The sequence below is a fragment of the Spermophilus citellus genome (assembly GCF_964194105.1).
Source record: "Spermophilus citellus genome assembly, chromosome: 17".
NCBI lineage: Eukaryota > Metazoa > Chordata > Mammalia > Rodentia > Sciuridae > Spermophilus > Spermophilus citellus.
Genome location: NC_138199.1, coordinates 41,913,601 through 41,940,582, shown reverse-complemented (window position 1 = coordinate 41,940,582; position 26,982 = coordinate 41,913,601). Strand labels below are relative to the sequence as shown.

Below are 26,982 nucleotides of genomic sequence, written 5' to 3'. Positions count from 1 at the left end.
AAAAACAAATTTAAAAAAGCATGGGGTGTGCGCTGGGGATGTAACTCAGTGATAGAGTGCCCTGGATTTAATCCCTAGTACCACCAAAAAATATAAAAGTTTACTGTTGGGGTTGTGTGGAGGGGTGGCTCATAGATTATGTGGAGAATGGTCAAGGCCTTGGGTTCAATCCCTAAAATAAAAAAAAATAAAGTGATTGTCAAAACATGGAATCTTTGGCTGGGACTGTAGCTAAGTGGCAGAGCACTTGCCTGGCATGTGTGAGGCACTGGGTTCGATCCTCAGCACCACATAAAAATAAATAAATAAAGGTATTATGTCCATCTACAACTAAAAATTTTAAAATAAAAACATGAATTTTTTACCATAGGCCACATTTTCATCCAAGAGAATTAGTAATATTTTTAGCTTTGAAGGCTATCTCTGAGTATAGCAACAACTGGTTATTACTAACAAAGTATTATAGTTTTAATTTAGAATTTGATCTGGTTACTGAGTTTTTCTACTAATATTTGTATTATACTTTATGAATTTAGAGCTCATATTTTTTTCTCACTTGTTTTTTCTCTGTAAAATGATAAAATTTAATGCCATCTTTGTCTCCTTTCTAAACATAAAAACATTGAGGTTTTTATTCCTTTGAATAAAGATATTCTAGCCAGGCTTGGTGGTGCATGCCTAAAATCCCAGTGGCTTGGGAGGCTAAGGCAGGAGGATCGCAAGTTCAAAGCCAGCTTCAGCAAAGTGCTAAGTAACTCAGTGAGACCCTGTTTCTAAATAAAATACAAAAAATAGGGCTAGGAATGTGGCTTAGTGGTCAAGTGCCCCTGAATTCAATCCTCAGTACAAAAGAAAAAACAAACAATAGATGGGCATGGTGGCATGCACCTGTAATCTGAGTTACTTGGGAGGTTGAGGCAGAAGGATTGAGAGTTCAAGGTCAACCTGGACAATCTAGGAGACTCTGCTTAAAAAATAAAAAAAGATATTCTGCGGAGGCAATAATGGTAAAGAACTGAATCTTTTAAGCCTCCGATTTCTTATGTGTAAAACTGGAATAACAATCCAATTTAGCCACATGCAGTGGTGCCCCCTGTAATCCAAGAGACTCTGGAGGCTGAGGCAGGAGGATTGCAAGCTTAAGGCCAGTCTCAGCAATTCAGCAAAGCTCTAGATAACTTTGGGAGACCCTGTCTCAAAATAAAAGATTAAAGGGTCTGGGAATGCAGCTCAGTGATAAAGCTGCAAAAATACAGTACCAAAAATACTATAAGTAAATAAATAAATAGTACCCCATTATAGAATAGTTGTAAAAATTAGATAAGGTAATGAAAATAAATTGTATTTAAAAGTTTCTGGAATGTATTCAGTACTCAATAAATATTCATTACCACTATGATGTTGCTGCTGCTGTTCTGGTTATTTTACTGACTTAATTTGAATTTTAAAAAAAATTTTTTTTAGGTGTTAATGAACCTTTATTTTATGTATTTATTTGTGTGTGGTGCTGAGAATCAAACCCAGTGCTTTACCCATGCTAGGCAAGTGCTCTACCACTGAGCTACAACCCCAGCCTAAAACTTAAAAGTTTTTCTAGTTCTCCAAGTTATGAAGCTTTTGTTCTTTGAGTCTTTATGTATTATTTGGTTTGGTTTATTTTATTCTAACATTTTTACAGAAAGAACTTCTCTGTTCTTATCAAGGTTAGGCAATTCACATTAGGCCACAGATGGTAAGGAACCTGCAGAGTTTTGCTCTAGAGTCCAACCTATGCCATACCACCTTTCTACTGCCCCCTCCCTCCCATTCTTATTAAAAAGTTTTCTGATTGGGAGGCTTAGGCAGGAGGATTGTAAGTTTGATTGTCAGCATGGGCTGGGGTTGTAGCTCAGTTCAGTCCCCAGTACTGAAAAAAAATTTTTTTTTCTCTGAATGTGTAGAGCACTGTGAACAAGGAAGAGGTACAGTTTTCTTTCCTGAGAGTAACACCAATTCTTGATGTTGCTTTGCTGCAACTGTTGCCTGCCATTAATGATCATTCTTTATTTTTTAGTGGGGAAGAGATTGAACCCAGAAGTGTTTAACCACTGAGCCACATCCCCAGCCCTTTTTTATATTTTATTTAGAGACAGGTCTCACTGAGTTGCTTAGGGCCTCACTAAGCTGCTGAGGCTGACTTTGAATTTGCAATCCTCCTTGCCTCAGCCTCTGCAGCCGCTGGGATTACAGGTGTGCACCACCGCACCTGGCTCAATATACTCTTCTTTTGGGATCTACCAGCTCTGTTCAACAGCTATGATCTTTGTCAAGTTACGAACTTTTTCCTGCCTTAGTTTCTCCAGCTCTAAAACTGACAAGATTAATATTTGTATTTATATGTATAGCACCCAAAATGTTACTGGGTTTGTGGCAAGCCCTCCATAAATAGTAGCTAATACTGTGATAGGTGTGGTGGAATACAATTGTAGTCTTATCTACTTAGGAGGCTGAAGCAGGAGGGTTGCAAGTTTCAGACTTGGCAGCTAGGCTTGGGGTGTAACTCAGTGGTAGAGCATGTAGGTAAGGCCTTGGGTTCCATCCTCCGTATGGGAGAAAACAAGTTTTTAGATAACTAATTTTTATGAGCACACTTTTTTTTTTTTTTTTTTTTTTGGTACTAAATATTTGAACCCAGGGCACTTAACCACTAAGCAAAATCCCCCACCTTTTTTGTTTTTTATTTTGAGACAGGGTCTTGTTAAGTTGCTTAAGCCTTCCTTAAGTTGCTGAGGCTGGCCTTGAATTTGTGATCCTCCTGCTTCAGCCTCCCAAGTCATTGGAATTACAGGCATGTACCACCATATATGCCTTATGGGTATATTTAAAGAAACTTATTGGAAAATTTTTGTTTAATTTAAATATGTTTGTGTTTAACATTTTCTTTAGCAGTTATTGTATTTAGAAATCACAGGAGAGTATACTTGATCATTTTGGGGAGAGACTCAGGTGAGTCTGACTTTCCCACATTTTTGCTTTTTTAGGTAATTTTAACCAATCAAATGACAACAAAGATTGATAAAAATCAGGCCTTGCTGGTTCCTGCATTAGGTAGGTAAATTAATGAGATGAGCATTTTTAATTTAACAATTTTTTCTGCCTTTTCATTTGATGTTTATTGAGTGCTATAAGGTCTATGAAAGCAGAGAGTGTTTATTTTGCTTATTGATAAATCTTAGCACCAAGCACAGTGTCCTTTCACTAATTTAACAAACAGTTACTGAATATTTACTGTCAAGTACCTGAAATACAAATATTCAAAAAATTACTGCTACTATTAAAACCTCACAGTGTTAGTTAAGAGAAAAGAGTAATCCATTTAAATACATATCATATTACCATGAGTAGACTTATGACTCTGTTCCTAGCCTCAGCATGATTTTGTTAGAACAAAATGCCACAAGATGTATTTCCACTAAAATCTGTAAGAATATATATATATATATATATATATATATATATATATATATATATTGCCAGGCACAGTGATGTACATCTTTTGTTTCAGCTACTTGGGGGACTGAGATAGGAGGCTCGCTTGAGTCCAGGAGTTTGAGGGCAGCCCGGACAACATAGATCCCATCTTAAAAAAAAGAGGCTAATGATTTATAGTATTTCCCTAGATTGGTAAAACTCTATTAATCTTAGCATGTGACTCACGTCCTAGGATTTTTAAATCCAAGTACATTCTTGTTATGTTAAATTTGATGAAGTAAAACTATATTTTGTTAGAGGTATTCTAAGGAACTTATAGCCTAATCAGCAAGGCAATATTAAGTTATGTTCTTTTCTTTCAGGGGAGAGTTGGGGACATGCTGCTACAATACGGCTAATTTTTCAGTGGGACAGAATGCAAAGGTAGGTACAGACACAAGTTAATAATTGTGAATATTAGGTTAAGTATGCTCATTACTTATTAGTTTCTTAGGTAGTTCCCAGAATAAGATTTATAGTGACCCAAAACTAATGCTTTTGCTGCCTTGTCTGGCATTACTTACACTAAACATAGAAGCATATTGTTGTGTTGCACATTTAACTACATAGAGAATTTTTTGGAATTTTAAAATGATGGGGTGCATGCACCTGAAACAAGTAGGTGACTAAGGAATGCCACCTTCTAAAGCTCTCTAAAGTAATTTATTAGCCATACAGAATGGTACTCTGTGTTCCTGGAAGGAACTGAAAGAAGAATAAAATCAAGACAAAAGAAAAATTTTGAGGTTAGCTTTAGGACTAATTTTAATATGGAAAATAGGATGGCTTTTTAGTTGCTTAATATAATTCTTGTATGAAATTGTGTCTTTTTTTTATTCTGCTTTTATTACCCAGTTACTTACCTGCCTTTCACAAGAATTGTTCTTTAAAAAAAAAATCATGGCAGCATGAAACCTTTGTGTTTGTTTTTAAAGCTGCTGAGCTATTGAATGAACCAGCTTTCTTTTTCTTTAAAATAGGCCATTGAAAGCTATGAAGTCTTTTATTCTGTGCTTCAAAAAATGTCAGATTCATGCCAGCTTTTCTGCCTTGTGATTAATTGGAATTACCTACAGACCTTGGCATGGAAATTCTCTAATAATGGAGGAAACTGAGGCAGTACATGGGTAAAGATGGAATAATCACCTAAAAACATATTGGGCCTAGTCAGTGACATTGTTTTTTTTTAAGTTGCATTTATTTGTTCTAAAACTGAAAAAAAAAAAACCAAAACAGGCCTAAGTTAGTTTTTAGTGACACTAAGCTCATAGCAAAACTAATTACACTTGGGCATACATATTTTGCATTGATTTGTGTAGTCTTTGTCTCCTTGAAAGATTAGTATTTCCAGCTAGGCATGGTGGCACACACTGTAAATCCAGCTACTTGGGAAGGGCTGAAGCAGGAGGATTGCAAGTTCGAGGGCAGCCTTGGCAACTTAGCAAGACCCTTTCTCAAAATTGAAAAAAAAAAATAAAATAAAGGGTGTGGGGGTGGGGGTGCTGGGGATGTAGCTTATTGGTAGATTGCCCCAGGACTGGGAAAAAAGAGAGAGAGAGAGAGAGAGAGAGAGAGAGAGAGAGAGAGAGAGAGATGGTATTTCCAAAGAGCTTAGGTAAAATTCCCCCATAATTTTGTCAGCTTTTAATTGTTGTGACAAAATAACCTGAGAAAAACAATTTAAAGGAGGAAATATTTATTTTGGCTCACAGTTTCAAGCAATTCAATAGTTGCTTGGTCCCCATCACTGTGGGCTTCTGTTGAAGAGAATATCATGGCATGGTGTTGTGGAGAAGAACTGCATACCTCATGGTGGCAAGAGGGGGCCCAGGAAAGCAGCTGGGGACGAGATGTAGTTTTTAGGAACATGTCCCCAAGGACCCAATCCCTTCAATTAGGTCCTACCTCCTACAGTTTTTACCACCTACCAATATCCATTCACCTGTGAATCCATCAATGGGCTAACTATGGATGAGGTTAGAGCCCTCATGATTCAGTCACTTCTGAAAATCCCCTCTGAACATTGCTGCATTGAGGACCAAGCCTTTAACACATGAGCCTATGGGGAATATTTCAGATTCAAACCATAAAAGTAATGAATAGTGTTTTACAATTACCTATTTCCCCTTAATTCTGTAAATAAATTATTGTATACTTATTGAGTATTCCTTACCCAAAATGCTTGGGACCAGAAGTTGTTTTAGAACTGTTTTTTTCCTCCAATTTTAGAATATTCGTAAATACATAATGAGATGTCTTAAGAATAGGACCCAAGTGTGAACATAGTTCATTTGTGTTTTAATATACACGTAGCCTGATAGTAATTTTATACAAGTTTTCATAATTTTGTAGATGAAATAAAGTTTCATGATTTGGAATTTTTCCACTTACAGCATCATGTTGGTGCTCAAAAAGTTTCACATTTTGTAGAAGTTTGGATTTTCAGATTGAGGATACTTAACCTGTACTCGATTCACAAAAGGAATTCTCTTCTTAGCAACAAACCTTATTTAGAGACTTGGTAATAGCTCTCCAGCTGAGAGTTTTTAAAAACATTGCTTTTTGGGGGCTGGGGATGTGGCTCAAGCGGTAGTGCGCTCGCCTGGCATGCGTGCGGCCCGGGTTCGATCCTCAGCACCACATACAAACAAAGATGTTGTGTCCACCAAGAACTAAAAAATAAATATTAAAAATTCTCTCTCTCTCTCTCTCTCTCTCTCTCTCTCTCTCTCTCTCTCTCTCTCTCTCTCTCTCTCACTCTCTCTTAAAAAAAAAAAAAATTGCTTTTTGGGCAAAAGTGACGCACGACTGTGATCCCAGTGGCTAGGGAGGCTGAGGCAGCCTCAGCAAAAAGTGAGGTGCTAAACAATTCAGTGGAAACTTGTCTCTAGGTAATATCAAAAAAGAGCTGGAGATGTGGCTCAGTGGTCGAGTGCTCCTGAGCTCAATTCCTGATACAAAAACAACAACAACAACAACAACAACAAAAACCACCACCACATTGCTTATACTTCCCCAGATTTAGGTTATTCTGTAAAGTACATCCTATTGTATACATGCTCTTAGGAATTCTCCTGAGCATTTAATATACAATAGCTCTTGTCTGGACTGTTACTGAATACTCATTAATAGAATGTATTTAAGAAGTAAGGAAAATAATAGCAAAGAAAGACATTTCATCTTTTTATGAACTCAACAGAAAGGGTGAGTTTGTTGCCTTTGTCAAATTCTAGATGTTAGCATTGGTCAGCTACCCATGTGGTCCGAAAATCATGCTTACTTTTTTTTAATATCTATATTTTTAGTTGTAGAGGGACACAATGCCTTTATTTTATTTTATGTGGGGCTGAGGATTGAACCCAGTGCCTCACATGTGCCAGGTGAGTGCTCTACCACTGAGCCACAGCCACAGCCCCTCATACTTACTTTTTAAGAGTTAACGATTATATTAATTCAGTTTCTTACAGATCTTTCTTAAGAAATTAGAAAACAGTATAGAACATTGATTCTAAATATAGATCGAACCGGGCAAATCTACTGTACTATGAAAATTTCCCTATATTCTACACTATATTGTACATGCTTGCTTGTGCTAGGTATTTTTTTAAGAACTTAATGTTCAACATTTCAAATAATCCTTTCAATAACTCTTTGAAAAATCTAGGCCTTTTATTTTTTTTAAAGAGAGAATTTTTTTTTTAATATTTATTTTTTAGTTTTTGGTGGACACAACATCTTTGTTTGTATGTGGTGCTGAGGATCGAACCCGGGCCGCATGCCGGGTGAGCCCGCTACCGCTTGAGCCACGTCCCCAGCCCTAGGCCTTTTATTATTAAAAGTGAGAGAACCAGGATGGGGTTGTGACTGAGGGATAGAGTGCCTGCCTAGCATCTGTAAGGTTCTGGATTTGATCCCCAGGTGAAAAAACAAACATATAGAAAAGCAAAAATGAAATAAAAAACCCAGAAAGGTTAGCTTAGTAAATAACAGCTTCCTTTTGTTGAATATTTATTATGTCCTTTATTGAATAAACACTGTGTATATGTATACTTTCATTTTATTTTCCAGAAAACTATAAAGTTGATAGTATTATGCACATTTTATAGCTGACTCTATGATAGAGTCTGTTTCTTTTTTTCCTATAACAACTATTTCTAGAAGGTAATTATAGTATTGCATTGATTGCTAGCAAATCTGAATGTGTAGCTCTTATTTTCTTTTTAGGTAAAATCTTTTTTTCATGACAGGAATGGTGGTGCATGCCTGTAATCCCAGTAGTTTGGGAGACCATGGCAGGAGGGTTGAGAGTTTAAAGCTACCTTCAGCAACTTAGCAAGGCCCTAAGCAACTTAGCAAGGCCCTAAGCAACTTAGTGAGACCCTGTTTTTAAATAAAATATAAAAAGGGCTGGGGATGTGGCTCAGTGGTTAAGTGCCCCTGACCTCAATCCCCAGTAACTCCCCCCAACCCCCCCTCCCAAATCCTGTTTCTACACTTTTTTTTCTAGCCTATGGATATATGAAAAGTAGTATGCATACTTTATAATAATCAGAATAAGTTAGCTTTATTTAGTAGAATTAAAATAATTTTGTTCTTCATTGTGTGAAACCAGATATCTTCAAGTCATTAAAATTGCATGAAATCACCTGTAATCCCAGTGGCTTGGGAGGCTGAGGCAGGAGGATTATTAATCAAAGCCAGCCTCAGCAATTTAGCGAGGCCCTAAGCAAGACCCTGTCTCTAAATAAAATACATAAAGGGCTGAGGATGTGACTCAGTGATTGAGTGCCAAAAAAAAAAAAAAAAGTATGAAATCTTTTTTTTCTTTATTTTTTTTGGACAGGGTCTCACTAAGTTGCTTAGAGCCCCACTAAGTTGCTGAAGCTATCTTGGAATTTGGGATCCTCCTCCCTCCCTCACCTCCCGAGCCACTGGGATTACAGGAATGTACTACCACTCCCAGCTGAAGTCACTGTCAATTGAGTGTCTGGGATTAAACCTGAGGCTTCATATGTGCTGGGCATGTGCTCTACCACTGAGCTACACCTCTCAACCCAATGTTGCACGAAATATTATATGCTTTTAAATTTTTAGTTTCTTGGGCTGGGGATGTGGCTCAAGCGGTAGCGCGCTTGCCTGGCATGCGTGCGGCCCGGGTTCGATCCTCAGCACCACATACCAACAAAGATGTTGTGTCTGCCGAGAACTAAAAAAAAATAATAATAAATATTAAAAAATTCTCTCTCTCTCTCTCTCTCTCTCTCTCTCTCTCCCCCTCTCCTCTCTCACTCTTTCTTTAAAAAAAAAATTTAGTTTCTCTTGAAAGGATGGAAATAGAAACTTATATCAGAGGAAAACAGTTATAAAAATGAACACTTTTTGAGATAAAAAACTGAAAACCTGACAGGTAAGGTGGCACATGCCTGTAATCCCAGCTAAGGCAGGAGGATAGCAAGTTCTAGACCAGTCTTGGAAATTTAGTGAGACCTTGTCTCAAAATTAAAAAGGAGTGGGGGTGTGGCTCAGTGTTAGAGTGCCTTTGGATTCAATCCCTAGTACCACCAAAAAACAAACAAAAAACTGAAAACCCTTGAATAGCCACATTTATATTGGGAATTGAACTTAAATATACTATAAACCCCAGCCCCCATCCTTTATCAGTAACATCTGACTTCTAACTTTTGGCTAATGATGGAATAATATTCCAAAAGTTCTTAAAAGAAATGCTTTTATCTGTGTCCTCATATTATGTGGGTTTTCCTCTAATTTGCATATTCATGATAATATGAGGCCAAGATTGTTCAGAATTACAGTACTCTTTGCCAAGAAGATCTGGTGGTAGAGTGGAGTAATATATCAACACCCCCACACAGTGTTTCATATGTGTGCTCAGCTTTAGAGCACAAATTGTGCTTCTGTCTTGTTTCTTCCTGACCCAAACTATGTAGTTCAGCCATATGTTAAGCTTCATCACAGTTGGGGCCTTGAGCCAAGTGATTCTTTAGTTCAGTTTCTTGTTTAAAAAGATATCTTGATGCTAGGCACAGTGGCACATGCCTGTAAATTCCTGCAACTGGGGAGACTGCAGCAAAAGGATCATAAGTTTGAGGCCAGCCTTGGCAATATGGTAAGACCTGTCTCAAAATAAAAATAAATAAATAAATAAGGACTGGGGATGTTGCTCCGAGGTAGTGAGGCCTGCTGAGTTCAATCCCCAGTGGCAAGGGAAGGGGGAAGCTTGAGACTATATTTTGAGATCCAGACATATCATTTTAAAAACTTATTTTCACCTAGAAATTGGAGTAGATTGTCAATCTGAAATCTTTTTAAAAATATTTATTTATTTACTTTAGTTTTAGGTAGACACAATATCTTCATTTTATTTTTATGTGGTGCTGAGGATTGAACCCAGTACCTCATGCATCCTAGGCAAGCACTCTACCTCTGAGCCACAACCACAGCCCGTCAATCTGAAATCTTAATCTCTCTTTAAGTGTTCTTCTTCTTCTTTTTTTTTTTTTTTTTTTTTTGATAGTAGAGCTTGAACCTAGGGGCACTCTACCACTTAGCCACAACTCCAGCTCTTTTAATATTTTTATTTTGAGACAGGGTCTTGCTAATTTTCTTAGGGCCTTGCCAAGTTGCTGAGGCTTGCCTGGAACTTCCAATCCTCCTGCCTTAGCTTCAAAAATTGCTGGGATTACAGGTGTGTGCCAGTGAGCTCAGCTAGGCTTCTTAATGAATATGTAAACTTCTTAAAAGCTTAGTACTGCTTTAATAATTTTCTCAGAAAAAATTAGAAGCATCGAGTACCTTTTTGGACAAACTGGTGATGTGAGGTGATTTAAGATATTAATTGTTCAAGTTAGCTAATTTTTGTTTTCTTGAATCAAAAAGTAATTATCGAGGACAAGGAATATAGCTCTATAGTAGGGCATTTGCCTAGCATGCACAAGACCCTGGTTTCATTTTCCAGCACTGTTTTTAAAAAAAGTGATTTTATTTATCTTAATATTTATGCATTAAAGATAGAATATCAAAGCCTATATGCCTGTAATCCCAGGTACTCAGGAATCTGAGGCAGGAAGATCAAGGCTAGCCTGGGCAATTTAATGAGATAACATCTCAAAATAAAACAATTTTAAAAAGAAAGGACTGAGGGTATAGCCCAGTGGTAGAGTGTTCTGGGTTCAATCCCCAGTACCTCTTAAAAAAAAAAAATCAACCCTAAAGCATTGAAAAAACTTAAGGATCCCATTTCTTAACACAGATGTTCTTTTCTTGCGTATTACTTAGCAGTTATTTTATTTGTATGTTAAGTTGTAATTGTAGAGTACATGACATTTTGGATTCTGCTGTTTTCATCCTGAAAGTACAAACCTAGAACAGAAAGCTAATGGACCATAGTCTCTAATTGCTTTTCTTTTGAATTATGTTTGAAGAGAGGAATAATTTTGAAATTAGGGAGGTAACAAATCATAACCAAAATGTCTTTTTTGAATTAACTTTGAAAACAAATCAGTGTTGAATTGTGTGCAAATAAATGATCCTTATAACCCTGAAAGTCTGTGATTTACTTCTCTAAGTTAGAATCTGCATTTTATTTTATTAGTTTTTTTAAATGGCATTTATGTAGACACAAAATTTACCATTTTACCTTTTTCACCCCAATACTGGGGACTGAATTTAGGGCCTCACATGCTAATCAAGGATTCTAACACTGAGCTACATCCTCAGCCCTTTTTTTTTTTTTTTTTTTTTTTTTTTTTTTTTTTGAGACAAGGTCTTATTAAGTTGTCCTGACTGGCCTGGAACTTGTGATCCTCTTGCTTCAGCTCCTGAGAAGCTGACTCATTTTAGCCTTTATGGGTTTTTTGTTTATTTGTTTGTTTTGTGATACTGAGAGTTGAACTTGGGTGTGCTATATATCACTGAGCTACACTCCCAGTATTTTTTTTTTTTTAAAGTTGGAACAGGGTCTGCTAAATTGCCCACTCAGTCCTTAAACTTTCAATCCTCCTGCCTCATATTTCCTAGTCACAGGGATCACAGGTGTATACCACCAAGCCCAGCTTATTTTTACCATTCTTATTAGAATTTTAGTTTTTTATTTATTTTTGGTACTGGGGATTGAACCCACGGGTGCTTTTCCTCTGAGCTACATTCTCAGTCCTTTTCATTTTGAGAGATGGTTTCGATAAGTTGCTGAGCCTGGTCTTAAACTTGGGATTCTCCTGCTTTAGCTCAAATCGGAATTATCTGTATGCTCCAGTGCGTAGTCAATTTGCTTCTTTTTTTTTTTTTTTAATAGTTAAGGATATTTTTAAAATTCTAATTCATTAACATGACAGTAGAATAGATTTTGACATATCCTACATAAATGGAGTATAACTTCTCATTCATCTGGCTGTACATGATGCAGAGTTTACACAGGTGATATAATCATATATGCACATAGGATAATACTGTTCAATTCATTTTATCATTCCTACTCCCATACCCACTCCCCTCCAATTTCCTTCCTTTGTAAGAGTGAATTATATTCTATGTATGTATATATCACATTTTGTTTATTCATCTGTCAATGAACATGAGTTGCTTCTGAATTTTGGCTATTGTGGCTGTTATATCTGTTTTAAAAGTAAATTTTAAAAGCCTTAAAGTTCTTCTTTTTCTGTTAACATTATTTGAATATAATTAACAAGATCCTCCTGCCTCAACCTGCTAAGCTGCTGGGATTATACTCATCTCCCACTGCTTCCAGCTAGGATTTTATTTAACTACTTTCAGTTTTACTTTTTACTTTGTTTAGTACATAATAAAATTCTACCTAAACAGATCTTGTTCTGTCATGACACTGATTTTTCTTTTATATAATCATTTTAAAACAGTGCATCTTCCTATCTTTTTATCATAAATTTTTCATTTATATTCCAAGAAATTATCTTACTGCTTTTCTAAAAACACATAAAAGTGCACAAATACTGCAGAAGGATTGTGAAAAAGTAGATAAATATATAAATGAATAAGCAACTTTCACCTTGTAATAACTATTAGCTTTTTTCCCCCCTTTAGTACTGAGGATTGAACTCAGGAGGCACTCTACCACTGAACTGCATCCCCATCTTCCTGCCTTTGTCTCTGGAGTAGCTGGGATTACAGATGTTTGCCACTGTGCCTATTAACTTTTTGGTTGTAGTCTTGTGATAGTTTTTCAAGAGATGTCTCATATATATATATATATATATATATATATATATATATATATATATATATATGGGATCATACAGTATAACTTTTAATTCTTATTAATAATAATTTCCTATCATTATTTTCTGTTAACCTTTCCTTTTAGCATAAGTGGCATCTTCATTGTATCTACACTAATTAATTTGAATCATTGGATTTTTTTGTTGCTTTGGAATTTTATTTATATAAACAATCTATTGTTATTATATTATTATAATTATTACTTGCATAAGTATAGGTAATTTTAGAGGGGAGTTTTTTTAATTTTTTAGGAGGTGGCCTTGAATTCCTGGGGTCAAATTATTCTCCTCCCTGGGCCTCCCAGATAACTGGGACTCAAGTATGTGCCACTTCCTCTAGCAGGAGAATATTTTTTATGTTTCTTTCCCTTCTGTGTCTTAAGAACCAAATGATTGAATTACAGTAAACTAGCATAAATTATGAAATCAGTCATATGAAGTAATTAATAAAGTTATATATTTGTATGCTTTTTCTCTAAGCAGGTTGGCAACATTGTACAAATCACCAAGCCAAAAGGAATCCACAGTACTGTTTCAGATCACAGTCAGTATTTTTTGATTAGTGTGATTTTGGTGTGGTGGGCAGTAATTATCTGAAGAGATCATTTACAGATTGCTTTTGTTAGCTTCTGTAGGCAGCAAACATATTTGAGGACAGCTTTTGATGTTTAGAACATCCCCCAAATAGTTGTATATACAGAATATTGTAGTCATAATTGGACTAAAATTTATTCTTAAGAACAGAGGAAATACTTATTTTGGGGTAGTATGTTCCATGGCATATGTAATGTCAGTATATTAAAGATTTTTAAAGTGAAAGTTGTTGGAGATTTTCAGAAAAGAAAAAATACCAACATTACCTTTTTTTTTGGTCTGTAGATATTATAGATCTATCATAGCCACCAAATATAGTACACTTTAAAATGTTAATTTTCTTGTGAATTCACATCATAGAACATACATATTTGGCTGAAATATGCATATTTATCAACATTGCTGAGCCCAAGTATATCTTGGCATCTCATTTGTATAAGGACAAAAACAGAAATGGAGATTCTGCAGCTGAATTAACCATTTAATTTTTGCACTACCCAGGTGCATTTGAAATAGCCTATTTGGAAAACTTTTTATTTTAGAAGTATTTAATTGTGAAAATAAATTTGTAAAGTACCTAAGAATTAGTACAAACTATTTCATGTTTTCCAACATAGCTACCATAAAGTTTCTGAGAATTGTTCTTTAGAGAACTTCTGATTGTTCTTTAGAGAACTTTTGTTTTTGTTTTTAGGGTGCTTGGGAGCCTCACCACTGAGCTACATATACTTACAGTCCTAAAAAACATTTTTTTTTTTTTAAAGTACTGGGTATTGATCCCAGGGGCACTTAACCACTGAGCCTCATCACTAGCCCCTTTTAATATTTTATTTAGAGATGGGATGTCACTAAGTTGCTAGGGTCTCACTAAGTTGCTGAGGCTGATTTTGAACTTGCAATCCTTCTGTCTTGGCCTCCCAAGCTGCTGGGATTACAGGAGTGTTCCAATGTGCCTGGCCTAGAAGATATTTTTATAATGTAGTGTTTTTTTCTGTATTTGTGGTAAATAAGTATTCAATATAATCCTGGCTTGGACCAGCCACAAGGCTTATCCTCTTCATTCACAATGGTTAATAAATTCTATCTCAAGAAAAAAGTAGCTTTCATACTTAAAAATATTTGTCTACCAGTCTTTATTTTAAATGTTCTTAAAACATGTTTGCATATTTTTTCATTTTTCAGCCTCAGGGATTTAGAGATGCTATTGCCACAGAAGGTTCATCGAATACCCGGAAAAGGTCACGAGAACCAGAGGAAGAACAGTAACCCAAAAACAAATCTACAATATACAAATATATTGATGTGAAATTCATTGTAGTATACTCATTACTTTAAAGTATAAACACAATAACATGAATGAATCAGGATTATATGAAGTAAATGGGAAAAGTATTTAAGGAATGTGATTCTCTGAAAAATGTTTTCTAAAGCAGTGTTCTACAATTACATTTTGCTTTGGTTTCATTTTCAGTACCATTCAGTAAGAGGTAACTTACATAGGTATTACATTTTCCAACTGTGGAAAGCTACTCGCATGTGGCCGATCTGAATTTACTGTTCAGACTAGTAAATTTTTTTTCCCAATTGCTTAGAAAAATCATAGGAATAAAGGATTTTTAAAATATTATTTGTTCTTTTTTTTTCAATTTTTTTTAGTTTTTGATAGACTTTTATTTTATTTATTTATATATGGTGCTGAGAATTGAACCCTGTGCTCCACACGTGCCAAGCAATTACACTACCACTGAGCCCCAGCCCCAGCCCCCTTACTTGTTCTCTTTAAATGAAGTTTTAATAATTCTTTAAAATAACCTGTTTTTTTTTTTTACTGTAAAGTAAAAACCATGAGTCAGCATATCCTGTTCAGTTTTATGGGTAGGATGCAAATTTTAGATGATCAAATTGATTTTAATGAATTCAGTTCTAAAATCTAAGCCATTTGTTTAATTTTTGTTATTTTAAAATGTTACAGGAAAGATTTTGATGCAGTTATCTAGAAATTGTTTAAAACATTTTAGAGTAAGGTTATAAGCCTGCAATTATTTATTTTTACATTTTGAAGCATGATGTTATTCATTCTAGAATTATAGATGTATTGACATTTTTCTTTGAATAATCTTAACCCTGCTTGGATAAATTAAAATTTTGGATTTTTGAGTGTTTTCCAAATCATATAAAATTGTCTGGTACTTGATTCTTAATATTTCTGAATACATTTACAAAATTTACTTTGTTTTCTATATAGAAAGAAAGAAAAAATTATTTTTTCTTTTGAATGTTGGGAGTCAAACCCATGCCCTTGCCCATGCTAGGCAAGTGCTCTACCACTGAGCCATGGTGCAGCTTCCTTAGCTCTTGTTTTGTTTTGGTACTGGGGATTAAACCTGTAGTGCTTTACCATTGAGCTACTTCCCCAGACCTTTTTGGTTTTTATTTGAAGACAGGGTCTTTCTGAGTTGCTTAGGGTCTCACTAAATTGCTGAAGCTGGCCTCAAACTTTTTTGTGGTACTAGGGATTACTTGGGGGCATTTAACCACTGAGCCATATCCCTAGCCCTTTTTTGTATTTTATTTAGAGACAAGGCCTTGATAATTTGCTGAGGCTGGCTTTGAACTCACAATCCTCCTGTCTCAGCCTCCTGAACCTCTAGGATTACAGGTGTGTGCCACTGTACCCAGCTGGCCTCAAACTTTTGATCCTCCTACCTCAGCGAGTTGCTGGTATTACAGGCATGCACTGTCACACCGGGCCTCCTTATTTTTTTAAAAGCTTAATTTTTCAAAGATTATTATTTCTTCTTCAGTTTGTAAACTTTTCCCCTAGCATTTTCTGTTACTTGGTTTTAATTCATGATGTGAGATTATATCTATTGTTCCCAGTTTATGAGCTTAGAAGTTTAGAAGTCTTACTTTCTGGCAGACCAGTGCTTCATGCAGGCTTTATCTTGTAGTTAGTAAGGTAAATTGAAAAGATGTATATTGCCTTACTCAATTTCATGCCATTGCTATGATCATCCTTTTTGGTGATTTTTTTTTTTAACATACATAAATATAAAGGTTCATGGGGGTAAGTGTTATTGTGAAGTAGTGGAAACTAAAAGGTGGGGCCTAGTGAGAGATTTCTTTTTTTTTTTTTTAATATCAGGGATTGAACCCAGAGCCACATATATAATTTTTTAAAATTTATTTTTTAGATTTAGGTGGGTACAATATTTTATTTTTATGTGGTGCTGAGGATCGAACCCAGTGCCTCACACATGCTAGGCGAGCACTCTACCACTTGAGCCACAACCCCAGCCCTGGCCTTTTATATTTTTGAGACAAGTTTTCATTAAGTTGTTCAGGTCCTCACTGAGTTGCTATTTGAACTTGAAGTCCTCCTGCTTTAGCCTCTTGAGCCACTGGGATTATACGTGTATGCCACTGTACCTGACATAGTAAGAGATCTTTATGTTATTGAAGAGATGCCCCAAACTGGGACCCCAGTTTCTCCTTTTTTTCCTCTTTTATTTCCTGACCATGAGCTGTGCAGTTTTGTTCTGCCAGTTTTGCTCTTGCCATTGCCATCCAGCACCCCCATTGGAGACCTAAAATAAATGGGTCCTCCTGATCATGGACTAGAATCTCCGAAACTGTGTGCCAAAACAAACTTTTTTTTTTTAATAAGTCACTTATCTCAGGAGTTTGTTATAGTGATGGAAAGCTAACATAAATACATTTGCACACATACATAGAAAACATTTTCATTGTTCTTTTTTAAAATATTAGTTTAGTATATTACCATTCCTTGGCTATAGTTAATACAACACAGGCTGTTTAATACAGTCTACTTTAAAAATTATTCATTCTGGGTTTGAGGTTGTGGCTCAGTGGTAGAATGCTTGCCTGCATATGTGAGGCACTGGGTTCGATCCTCAGCACCACATAAAAATCAGTAAATAAAATGAAGGTATTGTGTTCATCTACAACTAAAAAACATTTTTTAAAAATTATTCATTCTGGAAAGAATAAGTACTCTAAATTTTGCTCTTTGAGAAACCCTTTCTACACTTATATACTTGGAAAATCAGTTTGATTCCAAGTAAGTTATTAAAGGTATAGTATATAATAAAATATAGAGGTTAAAGGCTCACATAGGGTTGGGGCTGGAGCTCAGTAACAGAGCACTTGCCTAGCATGTGTGAGGCACTGGGCTTAATTCTTAGTACCACATAAAAATAAATAAAATAAAGGCATTCTGTCCATCTACAATTACAAAAAAAATTAATTAAAAAGATTCACATAATCTAATTCAGGGTTTTGTTTTGTTTAGGACAGAGCTTAACATTTCAAATGCAGATAGAGATCTATATTGCTGGATAAAACAGAAATTATCCCACCAACATCTTTCATCATAAATTTAAGTTTTTTCAAATGTGCTTGTGTGTGTGTTTGTGTGTGTGTGTGTGTGTGTGTGTGTGGTGGGGATATATGTTTATACAGTGCTTTGTTGTTATTACTTTTTATTATTTGTTTTTAGGTGTTGATGGACCTTTATTTTATTCACTTAAGTATATGTGGTGCTGAGAATCAAACCCAGGGCCTCTCACATGCTAGGCAAGTACTCTACCACTGAGCCACAACTCCAGCTCACTATATAGTACTTTATTATTTATGAAGCGCTTTTACATCATTCATTGTTTTAACACTTTTATAAGATAGATGTGATAGTTTGTCCTATCTGCTTTTTTCCTTTCTTCTTTACATCTGTCCATCAATGCTTAACACATTTAACTACTACTTATTGAATATTTCAAATAAGATTTCTACTTTTTTTAATATTTATTTTTTAGTTATAGGTGGACACAATATCTTTATTTTTTAAATGTACACCTAATTTGCATTAGTTATGTTCTTGGTGTAATGCAACCATCACCAGTATTTCCAAAACTTTTTATCGCCCCTAAACAGAAACTGAACCTATTAGGTAATAATTCTTCATTCTTCTTTCCTCCAGTTCCTGGTAATCATTTTCTGTTTTTATGAATTTGCTAAATTCAAATACTTTATTTAAGTGGAATCATTTTATGTATACACTATATATTTCATCTGTTGCTAGACATTTGGATTATTTCTAAAATGTTTTAGTAGTTTATAAGTTTTTATAAAATAATACCTTTTTTGTTTTCTGAAACTTATGGACTTTCATTGCTAACCAGGTTTAGGGTAGGTAGCTGATTTAGCTTTGGAATATTTAATTTAATCATAATTCATTTTCATTCTGTAGTTATTTTTTATTTTCCCTTTAGTTATTTTTTTATTTTTCTTAGTAGCATTTTTACTAAAATATTTGCATCTTGATAAAATTATAGTATAATGTGACAGAAAGATCATAAGAATAGATTTACAGACTTGCATTCTAATTCCAGGTGAGACATTAACAAGTCATGTCAATTTTGGCATCTTTATTTTGTCATATCTTTATCTTATTTACAAGCAAGCTAGGACCAAGTGATTGCTTAATTTCATTGGTCTAAATTCTGTGGTTTCTATTTCTGTAGAGGTATTATTAAATATTTACTTTAAATGATCAATACTGAAAATATTGAAAAGAGTCCAGTATAAATACATTTTTATACTTAGGTTCCCATTGTAAGACATTGAATTTCAGTTTTGAGATGCAAAGTTGAAATATTCTGTTGTTTTAAAAAAAACAGTTGCAGAAGAGAGGCTGGCTGTTCATAATATGTATTTTTAGTTAACATCAGTGCCTAAATTTACTGTTACTGTTAAAATTTACAGAACATTTTGCTCCCTCAGAACTGATTTTGGCATAAAATATGTTGACAAGATTTCATGTATTTTTGACCACAGTATATTCCTTTGCCTCTTTTCCAATTTTGTTCACCATTGACATATGCCCTTCTGTGTTTCAACTATCCATTTGATTCTCATTATGTGTAGTAAAATGTGAGTTTTTAAACATACCATTACTCTGTGATTTTATGTTTTACTTATTCCGTGAGGATATAAAACTTGGGTTCCCTCAGAAGGGTTTGGGAACTCACAGAAATTGTATTCTAACCTATTTCAAAATTAAAAACTACAAGATAAAAGACAAAGGCCAATAGCCAAATAATATAAAGAAAATTTGTATCAAGAAGTCTTGTCAATCAAGGCTCAGAGAAAAACTAATCGATTACATACACAACTGATCTAATGATAGAAAGTCTACCAGTTCTTTTGGTTTTGGTACTGGTTGAACCCCAGAGCCCTTAACCACTTGAGCCACATCCCCAGCCTTTTTTTTCATTTATTTTAAAGTTGTCATTGGACCTTTTTTATTTATTTATATTTTTTAAATACTTACTTTTTAGTTGTATACAATACCTTTATTTTTTTATTTATTTTTAAGTGGGGCTAAGGATTGAACCCAGGGCCTTGCATGTGCTAGGCGAGCACTGTACCGCTGAGCCACAACTCCAGCCCCTGGACTTTTTATTTTATTTATATGTGGTGCTGAGAATTGAACCTAGTGCCTCACACATACTAGGCAAGTACTCTCCCATTGAACTACAACCCCCAGCCCTTATTTTTCATTTTGAAACAGCATCTCACTAAGTTACTAAGGTTGGCCTTGAACTTGCCATCCTCCTGCCTTAGCCTCCTAAGCTGGTTTTTTTTTTTGTTTTTTTTTTAAGAGAGAGAGAATTTTTTAATATTTATTTTTTTTAGTTTTCAGCGGACACAACATCTTTGTTTGTATATGGTGCTGAGCATCGAACCCAGGCCGCACGCATGCCAGGCGAGCGTGCTACCACTTGAGCCACATCCCCAGCCCTCCTGAGCTGTTTTGATTATAGGTATGCAACATCACACCCAGTTCTATTTTTAATATAACACTCACATCTTAAATAACATACATACTATTCTGCACTTTTCTTTTTTGTATCAGCAATTGTTGAGTTTTCTCAATTAAAATATCACTGAATGGCATTTTATTGAATGATTACTATTATTTAATCACTTTTATGAGGTTGGATATTGAGATTCTTTTTTTTTTTAAAGAGAGAGAGAGAGAATTTTTTATTCATTTATTTTTTTTAGTTTTCAGCGGACACAACATCTTTGTACGTGATGCTGAGGATCAAACCCGGGCCGCACGCATGCCAGGCGAGTGCGCTACTGCTTGAGCCACATCCCCAGCCCTTGAGATTCATTTTTTTAATAAAGACATAAGAAATTGTTCAGAATGTATATGCATTTAAAATTTTGACAGATGTTACCAAATTGTCCTCCTGAGACATTGCCAGTTTATACTTCCACCAGTGATTTTTGAGAGTGGCCTCACTTTTTTTTTTCCTTGTAGTTGTAGATGGACATCATGCCTTTATTTTATTTGCTTATTTTTGTACATAGTGCTAAGGATTGAAACCAGTGTCTCACACATGCTAGGTAAGCGCTCTGCCACTGAGCCCCAGCCCAAGAGTGGCCTCACTCTTGATAAGACATTATTTTGGGTTTTTTTTTTTTGCCAGCTTGATAGTTTTTAAATGACATCTCATATTGTGATTTTACATTTTTTTAGTTGTATAAAATCTATCCTGACTTGATGCCATTAAATATTTAATTGTAACCAAGTGTTATTCCATGTAAATTATCAACTGGTTAATAATTGGATTTCCCAGTTAAAGGCAGATCAGTGCAAATGTCTGGTCTCCTTTGAATTAATAGTTCTCACTGTAAATTCATAGCTGTCATTGTGGTTTTTATGTATTGGTTTTATGTATTATAATAGTTAATATCCATACATGTTTCTCAGCCTCCAAGTCCAACTTGCTAAATTTTGTCATAAATTCATTAATGTAAAAGTTTGGTAGTTCTTTAGCACTCCTGCCATCAGGAGATGGAGTATATTATGTTCTCTTGATTAAAAGAGGCCTAGTTACTGTTTTGACTAATAGAGTAACATAAAAGTAATGATATTGATTTATGATACGAGGTCATAAAAAGCTATGTATCTTATGTCTTATTGATGGGAACACTCACTTTTGAAGCCCAAGCCACCATATAATAAGTGTGACTACCCAAGCCATCATGTTGGAGATATTATATGTAGACATTACAGTTGACAATCCTCACTGAGCTCTTGGCCATCAGCTAGTATCAACTGCCAGTTTAGCAACACAATCAAATTAATATCTTGAAAAAATACTTACATGTTAATCAGTGTTTACTCACTGTTTTTTTAATGAAAAATGTATAATGTGAGTAAGTCATCTTGGACATCATGCCCAGTTGAGGCTCCAGATACTCTATTATTCCAACTACTATCTGACTGTAAACTCCTGAGACCTGCATGTGAGAATCACCTAGTTGAGCCCAGTCAACCTACAGGGTTATGAAACATAGTATAGTTTTGTAGCTACTCAGATTTGGGATAGTTTGTCTTGTACCAGTAGGTAACTGGCATAGCCACCTGAGAGCCTCTCTGCTGGATCTTACCAAATTGTATCTTCAGGTGCCTTCTGAGAAAGAATTTCAGATCTTTATTCCCACAGATACCATTCTTTCCTGTACTGTCATTATGTTCCATTGCCCAACTGATTCCAGCCTTTAATCTCTTCTTCAATTCATCCTGCACTCATCTGAAGGAATATTTGCTTATTTATATATTTATTTTTTACAGCTCCCTGAGAGTAGTCTTGAACTTACAATCCTCTTGCCTCAGCCTCCTGAAGTGCTGGGATTATAGCCATGTGCTACCATGCCTGGCTTAAATTTTCTTAAAACAGTTTTTTAAAATCTTTGTTTCTTTCCAATTCAGTACCCTGAAACAATAATTATAATTCTGTCTCCCTAAATATAATTTTGAATCTTTGCCCATAGACTTTATATCATATAGTCTTAACATTATTGGCCTGTATTTCCAGAAATTAAAAAATTCCAGAATTTTTATATAACAATTTTAAATATTTGAGAAAAAATTTTACATGTGAAAGACCCAAGTGTTTTGCATACATATTTTGATTTGCTGCCTTTGTGCAAATAACTGATGTATTGTTATTTGGTATAGAGATTCATCAATTTTTTTTTTTTTTTTTTGGTTGGGGGTACAAGGGATTGAACCCAGGGGTGCTTTGCCACTGAGCAACCCTATTTTATTTTGAGACAGTTTTGCCAAGTTACCAGGGCAGGCCTCAAACTTGGGTTCCTCCTTCTTTAGCTTCCTGAGTTGCTAGGATTTCAGGTATGCACTATTATGACCAGTTGAGTCTCATCAAATCTTAATCCTCATCTTGCAGAATTATTGGAAACCATGTGTGCTGTATTGGTGCCAGATATGTCATTTATAAATTACTCCTTCACAAGGCTGCAAACCACTTCATATGCCCAAATCATTTCCTTTCTGGAAACGATACATTATGTCAGCATGGTTACCATGTGTGGTAATTGATAATGTCTGTGCCACATGGCTTACTTCTACCCTTGTCCAACACAGCTCTTCTACCACCTATGATTACCATATGTTACCGCACTCTAGGTTAATGGAATCATTTCCATCTTCCCTTCTAGTCACAAATGTCATTATGGCTCAATTCCATCAGCTCAACTAAGAATAAAGTAGTCATTACTATCTAAGCATGGAAAACACCTTTGTGAACAGTTTTCACATTTAGTTGCCTGTTAAATTTTTATTTAAAAAAGCAGCTGGGTTTTTGTTTTCATTTGCTCTAGTCATCTGCTGACTAGAATAGGGAGATGATCAATATCATTCTGAATGCTTACATATATTTATTCTACGTAAAAAATAATTAAAAATTAGATGATAATAAAGGTAATTTTTTTTTAAAGAGAGAGTGAAAGAGGGGAGAGAGAGAGAGAGAATTTTTTAATATTTATTTTTTAGTTATTGGCGGACACAACATCTTTGTTGGTATGTGGTGCTGAGGATCGAACCTGGGCCGCACGCATGCGAGGCGAGCGCGCTACCGCTTGAGCCACATCCCCAGCCCCAATAAAGGTAAATTTTTACCAACATTTTCTGATTTTTATAAAGTGAAAACTAGTAGCAAAATATTGACAGATTTTTTTTTCAGTCAGTTCACCTTAGAAAAGTCATTCATGGGCTGGGGATGTGGCTCAAGCGGTAGCACGCTCGCCTGGCATTCGGCCCCCCCGGATTCAATCCTCAGCACCACATACAAACAAAGATGTTGTGTCCGCTGAAAACTAAAATAAATAAATAAATAAATAAATATTAAAATTCTCTCTCTCTCTCTCTCTAAAAAAAAAAAAAAAGTCATTCATTATATCCATTAACTTTTTTTTTTGTTTTTTTTTTTTTTGGTGCTGGGGATTGAACCGTGGGCCTAGTTCATTTAAGGGAAGCAGTCTACCAACTGAGATATCTCCCCAGCTCTTAGAAAAGTCATTCATTATAGAAGGAACATGTCATATGTTAGCCATTTATGGTACCATCATCAAATTACCATCAACCCTTGCTGCCTTCCTCTTTTGTAAGGATATCATAAAAAGTACAAAAATAGTTTTTATTGTTCAAACAACTACATAAGATAATAAAAATTGTTATTTTTTTTTTTAGTTGTAGTTGGACACAGTACCTCTATTTTATTTATTTATTTTTTTGTGGCCTTGAGGATCGAACCCAATGCCTCGCACGTATTAGGCGAGGACTCTACCACTGAGCCACAACCCCAGCCCCAAGAAAAAGCATTATTAATGGTTAAAACTTTAAGGAAAAGGTTAGAAATTAGTGAAATTTAGTACATGTGGACCTATTAATACTGGAAGAGATCTTTAATTTTTGAACAGTTGCCTGTAATTTGATCATATTAGCCAGCAATAGAAAAGTAATAAATTATAGCAGTGATGTTTTTGCAAGTAAGTGGGGATGATTTAAAAATTATATCATTGTTGGGTGTGGTTGCGCACACTTGTAATCCCAGCAACTCAGGAGGCTGAGGCTGAGGCAGTATGATTGCAAGTTAGAGGTGAGCCTTAGCAACTTAGACTGTGTCAAAAAATTTCAAAAGTTAGGGATATAGCACAATGGTAGAGCACCCCTAGGTTTAATCCCCAGTATGACAAAAACAAAAAAAACCCACCATATACAATTGGTTTGGGAATTAAAGCAGGAAGTTTCCAATTTAAAACATTTCTATTTGCTCAGTTGGTTTTTCAGTGGCCAGATATTCTGTTGCTCCCTACTAATCAGTTTGACCACAGTTTTTTTTTTTTTTTTTTTTTTTTTTTTTTTTTTTTTGGTACTGGGATACTAAACACTCCAGGGGTGCTTACCACTGAGTGACATCCCTAGCCCTTTCGATTTTCAGAGATGGTCTCCTAAATTGCTAAGAGCCTCAACCTCTGGAGGCTCTGGGATTAATACAACTAGCTAAATTAATATTTTTAAAGTGATATATTAGTTATCCTTCAGTTTGTTTTTGTGGAGGTAGAGGTTGAACCCAGGGTCTCATGCATGCTAAGCAAGCATTCTGCTACTGAGCTGTACCCCAATCTTCCTCCTTAAGTTTTCAAATATGGATTTTAAAATACACATTTTTATATTTCTACTTCACATTCATCATTAGGCCTAGCCTTAAAATATTTGCATAGGCATTGATCTGTAGGCCACTGGACATGAGGTATATGTGTTTTATTGTAACTTAAAAATATAAAACTCCAGTATTTTAAAACATTTAAGTTACTACTTGAGACATGGTTTTAGCTTCATATCAATGCTTTTTGCAATTAGCAACATGAAAATTGAGGAGACTTTTGAAAATAGTATTTCTGTTTTTGCCTATAAACAGATAAAACAGGCTTTTAATTTTTTTTAATTTTAAATTTTTGAATTAGAGATTGAACCCAGGGGCACTCAACTACTGAGCCACATCCCAAGCCCTTTTAATTTTTATTTTGAGACAGGGTCTCGCTAGGTTGCTTAGGGCCTTGCTAAGTTGCTGAGGCTGGCTTTGAACTTGTGATCCTCCTGTGTCAGCCTCCCGAGTCACTGGCATTACAGCGACCCAGTCCCATAAGACTTTTTGATAGTGGTAAAATTATCCTACATAGCTGCTCTTAGATCCTAGCACTGTTCTCAGGAATCTTCGAGCAAAGCTGCTTTGTCAAATGGACGCAACAGGATCCATATCGATCTTTGTGAAGGAATATCTTTTAAAGCAAACACGCCTCTCATTTTTAGTAATGAAGAGATGTGGGCTTTTTCTTTTACTCTTAGAAGTAATGTTTCACCAACATATATCATTTCCCTTTGATATGTGGGTTGACTCATAAGATTAATGTCACAAATGTCATCTAGATGAGGGAGGCAACTACTTTAGGAAGCAGGAAGGTGTAGTTTGATATGAATTGTTACAGTTGACAGCTATGTACTCTTGAACTGAATGTCATTATGTCAAATTCTGAGATATTAACAGTGGTTGGAATGTAAAACTGTGGACATTTAGGTTTGCAGCCTAAAAAGTTTTGTCAATCTTTCCTAGACATTTGAAATGGAAATGAACAGGTGGATTGAAAACAAAGACAAATGAGTTTAAAGGCTTTCTTGGCATCTCACAGAGAAGTTGCTTTACACTGGTGATGTTTTAAACAAAACACATATAAATACATTTAGCATGTCTGGAAACAGACTTATTGGGTCTTTCCATCTACCTTTAAAAATAAATATAGAGAACTCAAGTGCATTACTCACTGTATACTTTGTATCATAAATTTAATCTCAAGCTAGGAAAAAGCATGGAACTCTATTTTACATGATGCCATAATGTACATTAGTGAGCTCAACCCACTTAATCTTAAAATAACAGCATCAGGTCAGGGATTTAGAATACAGTATTACATGAAAACAGTTGGCAAGGAGACTCCTTCTTCTGCCATTAATAACTGACTGAAAATGGTATTTCAGACCCTAAATCCAACTGAAACCCAGAAACAAACAATAAATGGAGTGAATGAGGTGGATAATTTGTGAGACCATGTTTTTCAAAGTAGAGAAAGAACTACTGTTAGCTGAATTATATGTTGCCATGGACATGGAAGTATGCAGTAATGATGCTATCATCTATATAGCTGTATAACAGCACAGCTTCTCCCTCTTCCACCCCCCTCAGTAAGGCTTGAAAATAATAGGTTTGTGTGTAGTTTGGTAAGAAAATTAGAATCATTTAAAGTAGTTTCAGTTCCAACTTAAGAAAAAAGACACAGGAGGGGATGGGGAAGAACAAACAAAATATAAAAATACATATTATGTAAAACAGTGTAATATGCATTATGCAGTAACTGAAGAGGGGCATCTTGGTGTGATAGAAAAGCAATGGGTGAAATCAATCATGATTGAGTCCATGTTGCATCACTTGCTTGTGACCTTGAGCAAAGTCACCATGTCTTCAAGGCTTGATTTCCTCATCTATAAAAAAAAGAATCATAATGGTAATGTCTTCCACCTCAAAGGAGTGTGTTAAGGATTAAAGGGATGAAAACAACTTACAAACTGCAAAGCCCTATACAAATAAGGCAAATATGGACACCATGCCCTATTGACTTTTCAGAGAAAAGGGGTCTAAAAGGCATTGTAAATTAACGA

General features: G+C 35.2%; 1 protein-coding gene across 6 annotated transcripts in view; it reads left to right on the top strand.

Annotated features, from left to right (window-relative positions):
- Window positions 1-17,216, top strand: part of RAD51C (RAD51 paralog C) — a 36,987-nt gene extending 19,771 nt beyond the window's left edge. For 3 of the 6 annotated variants that reach the window (XM_081272088.1, XM_081272087.1, XM_081272084.1), the window contains 4 exons: window positions 3,021-3,087; window positions 3,834-3,894; window positions 13,260-13,323; window positions 14,556-17,216. In XM_081272088.1, coding sequence (XP_081128214.1) covers window positions 3,021-3,087; window positions 3,834-3,894; window positions 13,260-13,323; window positions 14,556-14,639 — 276 coding nt within the window. In that variant the 3' untranslated portion in view covers window positions 14,640-17,216. Of the gene's footprint in view, window positions 1-3,020; window positions 3,088-3,833; window positions 3,895-4,490; window positions 4,638-13,259; window positions 13,324-14,555 lie in introns of those variants that run through there. The other 3 variants (XR_014019444.1, XM_081272085.1, XM_081272086.1) reach the window with 3 other exon arrangements.
- Window positions 17,217-26,982: the final 9,766 nt, after the last annotated feature.